The sequence below is a fragment of the Trachymyrmex cornetzi genome, unplaced genomic scaffold (genome assembly GCF_001594075.2).
Source record: "Trachymyrmex cornetzi isolate Tcor2-1 unplaced genomic scaffold, Tcor1.1 scaffold130, whole genome shotgun sequence".
In the NCBI taxonomy this organism is placed as follows: Eukaryota; Metazoa; Arthropoda; class Insecta; order Hymenoptera; family Formicidae; genus Trachymyrmex; species Trachymyrmex cornetzi.
The window spans coordinates 62,122-71,731 of NW_017295873.1; the positions used below are offsets into that span (position 1 = coordinate 62,122).

A 9,610-nucleotide genomic window follows, 5' to 3' on the forward strand; every position below is an offset into this window, starting at 1 on the left:
TTACACGGAAGAAAAATGTTGCTGTTAATACAACCGCAAAAAGTGGCGTTGGGAGAACGGGAGCACTTCAACTCGCGAAATCTCAACCGGATATTAATATTTATTATTCAAATTTTTACACAATAATCCTTGACATATTCTGCGACTGTAGAGTTATTCCGAAATTTTTGAAGCACTACAATAAAATGGCGGATTTTTAATAATGTTTTGTCAAGTTTAGTGAATTCTTTTTCAAACGTTAAAATTATGCTACAAATTTTCGAATTAAAAATTTTTATTAATGCTACATTGTAGTTGAAGAAGTTTTCTGGAAAGTTTTAGATCTTTAAATGTAATAGCAAAAAAATTATGACAATTTATATGCGGCATCAACGAAACGTCTGACGCGACATTACAACGACATGTATATAAATTATCATAACTTTTTTGCTATTGAATTAATTTTGTTTTAAACGAATTTTTTTTGTTTATGTGCTTACCAAATGTGTCACTAATATAAAAAAGAACATTTAAAATAACTGATTTCTACAGCCCCTCTCAAAACATTTTTTCTCGTTACGCCACTGCGTGTCATTAACATATCAGTGCGCACTACTATATCAATATTGCACGTACGCATACGAATACATTTTCTAACTAATTAATCTTTTATATTAGGTATCTAAGCTAATTCTAAGAACACAATGGCTCCGTTCAGCAGAGAAAGCAGCTTTGCAACTGTTGTAAAATTCTTAAATATGATTTATACATTTATATGGTTTATACATTTAGATTCAGTAAAGAACTAAGGGCAAGACCAATCATATTAAAGAATTTTACAACAGTTGCAAAGCTGCTTTCTCTGCCGAACGCAGCCAATGATCGCATTCAGCACTCAACTGTTGCGGAGCGGATCCATGAGCGCTCATTGCTATTGGATAATCTAAAAGAATATATCAGTAGCAGCGAACACTCACGGATTTGCTCTGCAACAATTAAGTCTGCTGAACGCGACAAATATTGTTTGTTCATATAATCCCTAGTCCAAACCAAAATTATTTTATATATACAAAGTATAAAATTTATACATAAAGCATATATTATTGCGAGTCGATATCAGAGAGAAACCGATAACAAAACTGTAATTTTCCAACATTTTTCATTTTTGACATAAAGTCGACCAGTTTGGAGTACATTATCGCTTAGACTTTAATTGTGAGGAAGAAGGGAAGGATTTTTAAATCTGTAAAGGCAGGTAGAAAAATACTTATTTGAAAAACAATCAGTAAACCATAAATCCAGCATCCGTATACCATAGTATATGCTGGGTTTGGCAGAACGGTGCGAGAGGCAAAATATCGGAGCAATCTGTCTTTCTCTGCACGCGCATCTTGACAATCTTGACAAAATCAAAATAACTGCCTACGTAAAGCCTTGTGTCCACAATGCTAGAAATCGGTCCAAGATCTCGGCTGAAGAAAGCATTGACCAATCGCAATGGTCATGTGATCAAATTATTCAAATGTGATTTATTAATTTTTTCTCTGTCCGAGATCTCGGACCGATTTCTAGCATCGTGGACACAAGACTTTAGAATTGTCTGTATTCTTTGCACCCATTATTAATAACTGTTAATAGTGCGGTTCTTTTGTAAAAAAAAAAATTTAATGTGAAGATGTCAACGCATGTGGGCATCAAAAGAAATTTGGCGAACAGAAAAAAATATTCTTTCACACGTAAGGTAAAACATTTTAACCTCTATTTACGTACATGCATACAATACGTACAACCCATGCTTCATTTACGTGACGGGATATTTTCTCCTTGTCCATCAGAATACTGGGTGACGCGAAATAACACAATTATAACAATGGGCAAAGAATACAGACGATCCTAACATGGTCAGCCATTTTGATTTTATCAAGATTGTCAAGATGCGCGCGCAGAGAAGGATAGATTGTCCCAATATTTTGCTTCTCGCACCGTTTTGTCAAACCCTTAGAACATATATAAATGGAAGGGGCATAGGCCGGTATTCATAGTCAGATCCTATATTTAAGACCGTCTTAAGTTCAGCCTTGAGATGTCATGAACCAATCAGAGAGCCGCATTAGCGTTTTAAGGCCGGTATTCATAGTCAGATCTTATATTCAAGACCGTCTTAAGTACGGTCTTAAGAAGTCACGAACCAATCAGAGGGCCGCATTGGCGACTTAAGACATTACTTAAGACGGTCTTAAAATGAGAACCGACTATGAATACCGGCCTAAGACATTGCTTAAGACAGTATTGAAATAAGAACCGACTATGAATACCGGCCCTAGGGCGCTGAACGTGAGCCACATCTGTGCGAGAGAAAGGTAGTAAAGGATAAATGTTCGCAATGCGCATGCGCAGCACCGTCATCTGTGTGAATTGTGCAGTTGGTTAAAGCTGGAAACACAATAGACACTGGGTGCTTTCCAGCAAGGACACAATCAAACACAGTGTAACACAGTGAATCGTTTCATCCTTGTTTAACGTAAGTAAACAACAAGGACGTATGATTCACTGTGTTACACTGTGTCTGACTGTGTCCCTTGCTGGAAAGCACCCGATGTTAGCACGCTAACATACTATACTTTACGTCACGTATATTATAGAATTTCAGAGATAAAAGTGCGCTTTTATCGATAAAAAGCTGAACGTGAAGCCACATCTGTGCGAGAGAGAAAGGTAGTAAGGGATAAATTTTCGCAATACGCATGCGCAGCACCGTCATCTGTATGAATTGTGCAGTTGGTTTAGTGTTTTTACACATTCGTACATTACACAGATGTGTAAAACATGATGCTGCGCATGCGCATTGGGAACATTTATCCCTTACTACCTTTCTCTCTCGCACAGATGTTTACATCAGTGCGAGCCATGGGAAGTATAGGCAATGCCTCTTCCATTTATATATGTTCTAAGGCCAAATCCCAACATATACTATAGATGCTGGGTCTATCTTATATGTCTATGAGTAAAACAATTTTGATTCAAAATTATGATTAAGAAATTCTGTGATATTGTATATTATATTGAACTTTGTAAAGTAATAATAAATATAATTTTTTTTTCGAAATATCTAATTTGCCCAATGGCTTTAATGTTATATACATAAATATCTTATCTATTAAAAAAACGAGAATATGAAATCAGAGTTTTTTCAGATTTATTTACACACTTACATATTAGTTAAGTTTATAATACCTGCGTTTTGATGTATGTCATAATTTTTGTTTTATATAGGAATGGGTAACTCTTTTGCAACTAGTACTAAGATTTGGTCTATACTCAGACACCAATTTGCTATATTTTTGGAAACTTTGCACCAATTTTCGCCATGATGAGGTTCTGCGGCTATACATCTCTTTTTTACATCCTCTTGCTGCTCTTCTGTACCATTCAGTAGTTCAAATTTGTAAAAATATGCCCATGCATCGCCTAAATCTGAATCTATTTTTACTGTCCTATTGAACCAATCCCTACACTTTGAAATCTTGTGCTCGCACCAAAATAATCTGTAATAGAAACATCCATACAATGTTTGCATTACTTTAAAAAGAAAAAAAGAGGAGGGAGGAAGAAAGAAAGGAATAGAAGAGACAAAAAGAGGAAAGGAAGGGGAAACTAAATTTTGAATATAAAAAATACTCAACTTCTTTATATTCTAAATAATGACTTGATATTTTAATATTCTAAAACTTTAAAAGAACACTTACTTTGATACTGCCAAAAGAACGTAAGGATCATGTTCGCATTTTTTAGTGGCATCGATACTTTTTGTTTTCCGTTGAGGTCGAGGTTCCATAAAAATTGCTTCTGCCCAGAGCAGTCCGGATGTGGGACATTCTTGTAATGCCTTAGCCATTAATGTATTTGCCATATCGCGCGCACCACCTTTTTTTAATTCATTCCGTATAGCTTCCAGCCATAACTTCGCATTTTTAGGATTCTTAAGTCTCGCTTTTTCCAAAACGGAGCGCGCTTTAGTCACTTGATTTTTCCTGTGCTCCAATCGCGCCAGCAGATGCCACAAAGGTATCGAATTTGGACATTTCTTGATCTATATGTATAAAAAAAGATACATAACTTTATTTGCATTTGCATTATATTAGAAAAAAATCGTTTTTACCGCTTGATTATATGTATCTATTGCTTTGTCTAAATATCCTTGTTGTTCTTCAATTTGACCTTTCATTAGCCACAGTTTGGGGAAGTCATCAAAGGCTTCGAGAGCTTCTTTTAATAAATGTAATGCTGCGTCAAGATTATTAAGAGCCCATTCCAACTTGGCACTTTTCATCATCACTCTAGGCGTCGGAGCGGATGCTCTGGCTTTTGCCAATAAACGTCGCGCTCTTTCATATTCTGAGTTTTCAGATTCGAGCTTCACAGCTGCCAACCAAATTTCTTCGGAATTTGGATTAGCTTGAAACGCAAGAGATAAAATACCTCTAGCTGCTGGTACATCGCCCTGAAGCAATGGAATTGCAGATAAAAAGAAATGATAAATAAGAAAAATAAATATTATAAACGTACAAGTTAGAAGAGTGAATTTACTTACAGCTAGCCATTTTGATTTTGCACCCATCAGCCAAAGCACTTCACTCTTGGGACAATGAGCGACTGCTCTTTGTAATAAAGTTTCCAAAGATTCCCGCGTGCCATATGTCTTTTCAAAATAAGCTGCACGTAGCCAAATTGATTTCTTACTAGGAAATGTCGTTAATGCATAAGCATAGACAGCTCTGGCGCATTCCAATGCTCCTTGTTGAGCGCACTGCAAGCAATATTTTTTAAATATAAATATTCATTTTCGCATGTATATCATTTGTTTATACAGGAAATTACAAAATTATATAGAAAATTATTAGTCTCACAGCTTCAGCATCTTCCATCCAAGTATGTTTTCTGTCCTCTTCTTCTACTCCAAAACCGATAATAGCTTTAACAATAACTTGACAACAGTGCACTGCTCCTGCTTTTTCAGCTTCCATAGCTTCTTTAAACCAATGTTCCCTATTGATCTCTACTCCATTCGCACTTAACGAGGATATAGCGCGTTCGATAATCTTCTCCACCATATGTTTATTGCCATTTGCTTCTTCCAATTTTGCAGCAGTAGTCCAAATTTGTCTATCGGTTGGGATATTCTCTCTAGCTTTGTTTAAGACTTTTCTTGCATTATCGTAAGTTTCCAATCTAGCAAGAGCAAGCCACAAATCTACACTAGTCGGACAACATTCAACCGCACGACTGAGCAAGATTCGTGCATCCTCGGGCTCTTCTAACTCAACAGCCGCTTTCCACAGTCGGACCGAATTCGGGATATGTTCTAGTGCCTTTCGGTACACTCTTCGCTTCGCTTTTACTTCCGTTTCTAAATCCGCGGCCTTTATCCAAATTCTCACGGATGTCGGAATGTGGCGCACCGATTGTGCTATTACTGCTTTTGCCGTGTCCGGTGGCTGCAGTCTTGCAGCTTCTAACCACAGATCTTCAGAAGTAGGATTAACTTCGCATCCTTTCATTATTAAGTTTCTTGCAGCTTGAACCTTTCCAGTCACCTCTTCTAGACGCGCAGATGCAATCCATGCAGGAGGATGATTAGGATTAGTTTCTCTGACGGATTTTAACAATAATCTGGCTTTCTTTATGTCACTATAAAAATAAAAAAAATTGTATTAAAGATCTTATCTATTTATAAAATTTTGAAATTAAATATTACTTTAAAACCAAATATGTACAATAATCATTTACTTACTTTATGTCTCCACCATAAGTAGGTATCATACTCTGTAAATCCGTAAGGTATCCTTTTGGATCAACTACAGTTTGGCCTTCTACAGAATCAGAAACCTGATTCAACTTGACATTCATTAATGTGTTTCTGGCCTGTCCAATCTTCCTGAGATCAAGATCCCCTGTAGGAGTTAACATACCAGGTGTTGTCACACCTGGCATCATGGAAGCGAGACCGCTAGATGGATCAATGCTGGTAGACGTCTCTCCTCCTAAATTTCTCGCCAGTACAGAATCTGGCAATGGAGTGAATTTTTCTGCTCTTGGATTACGCTGTTTTCGATTTCTAGCATCTCCTACCTCAGGAACATTCTTCCATTCATCTTCAGTTACATTAACCAATTCTCTTTTTAGGTCTGAGAATTGCTGTTGAATCTTGGGACGTTCTTGACGATAGCGTTCCAATTCTTCTCTGAGACGCTTTTCCCTATATTCTTTACGCTTTTCGTCCATTCGTTTGTCAATAGCCTCATAAATCGCATCTGCTTCTTCATCATCTTTATCATAAGGATCCTGGTACAATATCAGAATATTAATACCTATATTATTACTTAACAGACCTATTCAATTCTACTTACTTTACTAAAAAGAGAACCTCCATATCCTGAAAATTCATCATAATTTGAATCGTTCAAGTCTTCTTCATCTTCCTCCTCTTCTTCTTTCTTTTTTGCACGTTTTGTGGGTGGAGCATGTCTGTCATCTCTATTATGTTCACAATAAATTTAAAATTAGAAGCATTCTCAAACTTGACTCAGTCAAGTACAAGTATCTTTTATTCTTGTCCAACATTTGGCGAATAAGGATAAAAATGATACTGGAGTTGACGAAGTCGAGTTTTAGAATACACTCCTGTACGTAGTACAAGCACAGGTGGGAAAGGAGGCTGTGGGAAGAAGACAAAATCCTCATAGAAGTACAGCAGCAACAATGTACGCTATGACTTTATTTGTGATACATCCTACCTTACTTATGGGTCTGCCTAATCTTTTTAATATCTATTGTTTTTAGTATATTATAGACTCATTTATTTAATAAAGCCAAGATAAGATGTTTTTGGTAATTATACAGAATACCTCTCCCACCTCCGATTTCGATAAAATTTGGCTCATTCGACGCGTTTTTGCATGAAACTAAAGAATCTGGCAGAAATAAGCGCTACTCTGCCCCACGAACCGAGATATTTAGCGTTAAAGTTGACGACTATTCAGGTTAGGAAATCTGTCACAGTCCTACAATCGCCATGTCTTCTACATGCATTTCTATGTCATGCGCATTCGTCTTGTTACTTGTCGGTCCAACAGGCACCAAATTTAAAATGTATGAATTAGTTACTCGTACAATGTTTCTATTATACGTAGTTCTATTATGCGTAGCCACCCCGAACCTAAGCATTACTGTCTACACACTCCTCTGTCCACATGGGTTTTGATTTATTTGGAATAGAACTACGTATAATAGAAACATTGTACGAGTAACTAATTTATTTTTTAATTTGATTTTAAATTTTGTGCACTCTATTGTACGGAATAGTGGCTAAACGCATGCGCAAGAGGTCACAAAGCATGAAGAAGGCATACTTGTGCTACTATATGTAGTCGGTATGACAGATTTCCTAATCTGAATAGTCATCAACTTTAACGTTAAATATCTCGGTTCGCAGGGCAGAGCGACGCTTATTTCTGCTAAATTCTTTCGTTTCATGCAAAAACGTGTCGAATAAGCCAAATTTTAACGAAATTGGAGGTGTGGGAGGTATTCTGTATAATTACCATATTTTTAATATATATTTTACATTGCTTAGGGATCTGTCTAATCCTTTCGGAATCTATTATTTTTAAATATATATATATATTTTAGACTAATTCATTTAGCAAAGCAAAAATTAAATAAGTATATTCAATATAAACTCTACCTTGCATAGGGTCTGTCTAATCTTTATAGAACTATTATTTTTAGTATATTTTAGTCTCACTCTCATTTAGGCTATGTTCATATATCACAGTTAGGCCGTGGTCCGAATCATGCTGACAACGCTCATGAGCATTGTTTGTCTTCGTTTAACATTTGACAAACAACAAGGATAAAATGATTTTTAAGCGTTGTATCGGACCGCGGCCTTAGTTGACTGTCAGTACTAAAAATCTATAGGTAGTTTCCATTATATATATTAAGCCTATTCTATAATTACGTAAGCGTAGTTGTGTTTGTAGTTGTAAGAATTGACCAACCATAGTTGAATATTCTTCTCATATTCGACAGTGATTGATCAATTCTTACAACTACACTTACACAATTGTAGAATGGGCTTTATACTGTATTAACTGGTAGTAATACACGAACGCGGCCTTAGTAAGGCGAAGATTTAATATCCAAAGTGAATGCGCATGTGACTAGAGCATGCATACATAATCCCAGCTATACATAGTTTGTTACATTACGGCCCGTATTCAGAATGCGCTTACAACGGTGTTAGCAAGCTACATACTATACTTTACGTCACGTATATTATAGAATTTCAGAGATAAAAGTGCGTTTTTATCGATAAAAGCGCGTTCTGAATACGGGCCTGTGTCAACATGACAAGTTTTGTAACCTCAACAGTAGTGAAAATTAGATTAATATCTCGCTTTGTGGGATAGAGTGACACTTCCTTTTCTTCCAGATTCTTTCGTTTCACGCAAAAAACGCGTCGAATAAGCCTAATTTCATTAAAATCAGAGGTGAGGTAGCTATTCCAAATAATTACCTTTTTTCAATTGTATAATGTAATTTTTTACTTACGAAACGTCATTGGCATCTCGAGCGGGACCAATATCAGATCGTGTTGTAAATCCCGTTGCTCTGAATAGAAAAAGGCAATTACACAAGTTTGTTATTTAATTATAGTTTATATCGATACGTGAAGATAAATACATACAAATACTATATACTGAGTTAAAACTTACCCTCTACCAACACCGGCGACATATCCCAAGGGTGCCGGTACACCCAAAAAATGCTTTTTATTCCGCGTATTTAACGAAACCGAAGAAGCTGCCATCTTCGTGATTCTAAGCCGTCACATCAGGGGTGCGTTCAGGAAATCAAGACTGCGTTCGGAAATGTCACCCGGGTGCCCCTGTATATCACTTTATCCTTATTTAACATTGAGTGAACAAGGATAAAACGATACACAGGGACACTCGGGGTGATATTTCCGAACGCAGCCCAGGATATTGGTAGAGTGATAGCGTTTTCGGCCAGGCTAGATTTGCACCAACCTGGGTTAAATTAATGCTGTTTTGTGCTCTCCTATTGGTAAAGCAGGTGACGTCAACCAATAGGAAAGAATAATCCAACCAAGGTTGGTGCAAACCCGATCGGGCCGAAAACGCTATTGCTGGATTCACACTGCATCCGATTTGCGTCGTACGACGCTCTGCAACCAATTGGAAAACAGGATTCCGATGGATTTTGCTTCGTATCATCGGAATCCTATTTTCTGATTGGTTGTGGAGCGTCGTACGACGCAAATCGGATGCAGTGTGAATCTAGCATATGAGGTAAACTTTGGGTGCACCTCAGAGTGATCTAGTCGAAGAAGTTTTTGAACGCCTTGGGTGAAGCGATTGAGGTGTCCATGTCTGTTAGAAATGAGAAGATTATAAAGATTAATTTCTATTACAATAATGATTTTCCAATCGCACAACTTCAAAATCAGTTTTATTTATAATTAAATTTTTCATTTTTTTTTCTTTAAAAAGAAGAAAACTGTTTTAATTGTGGAACTTAACCATATGCTGGATTCACACTGTATCCG

At 36.6% G+C, this 9,610-nt stretch overlaps 1 protein-coding gene across 1 annotated transcript; it reads right to left on the minus strand.

Annotated features, from left to right (window-relative positions):
• Positions 1-3,160: 3,160 nt before the first annotated feature.
• Positions 3,161-8,888, minus strand: Prp6 (pre-mRNA processing factor 6). The gene is made up of 9 exons (XM_018522326.1): positions 8,757-8,888; positions 8,593-8,652; positions 6,387-6,513; positions 5,771-6,321; positions 4,887-5,667; positions 4,571-4,786; positions 4,139-4,480; positions 3,726-4,069; positions 3,161-3,524 (listed from the first exon to the last, which is right to left on the minus strand). Exons 1-9 carry the CDS (start codon positions 8,849-8,851, stop codon positions 3,245-3,247), a joined length of 2,796 nt encoding a protein of 931 aa, XP_018377828.1. The 5' UTR covers positions 8,852-8,888; the 3' UTR covers positions 3,161-3,244.
• Positions 8,889-9,610: the final 722 nt, after the last annotated feature.

Coding starts and splice junctions, on each gene's coding strand:
- Prp6 (XM_018522326.1), bottom strand. CDS start 8,851: ATGGCAGCTTCTTCGGTTTCGTTAAATACGCGGAATAAAAAGCATTTT. Junction 8,653..8,756: donor GTCGCCGGTGTTGGTAGAGG/GTAAGTTTTAAC, acceptor TTTTCTATTCAG/AGCAACGGGATTTACAACAC. Junction 6,514..8,592: donor CGAGATGCCAATGACGTTTC/GTAAGTAAAAAA, acceptor TGAACATAATAG/AGATGACAGACATGCTCCAC.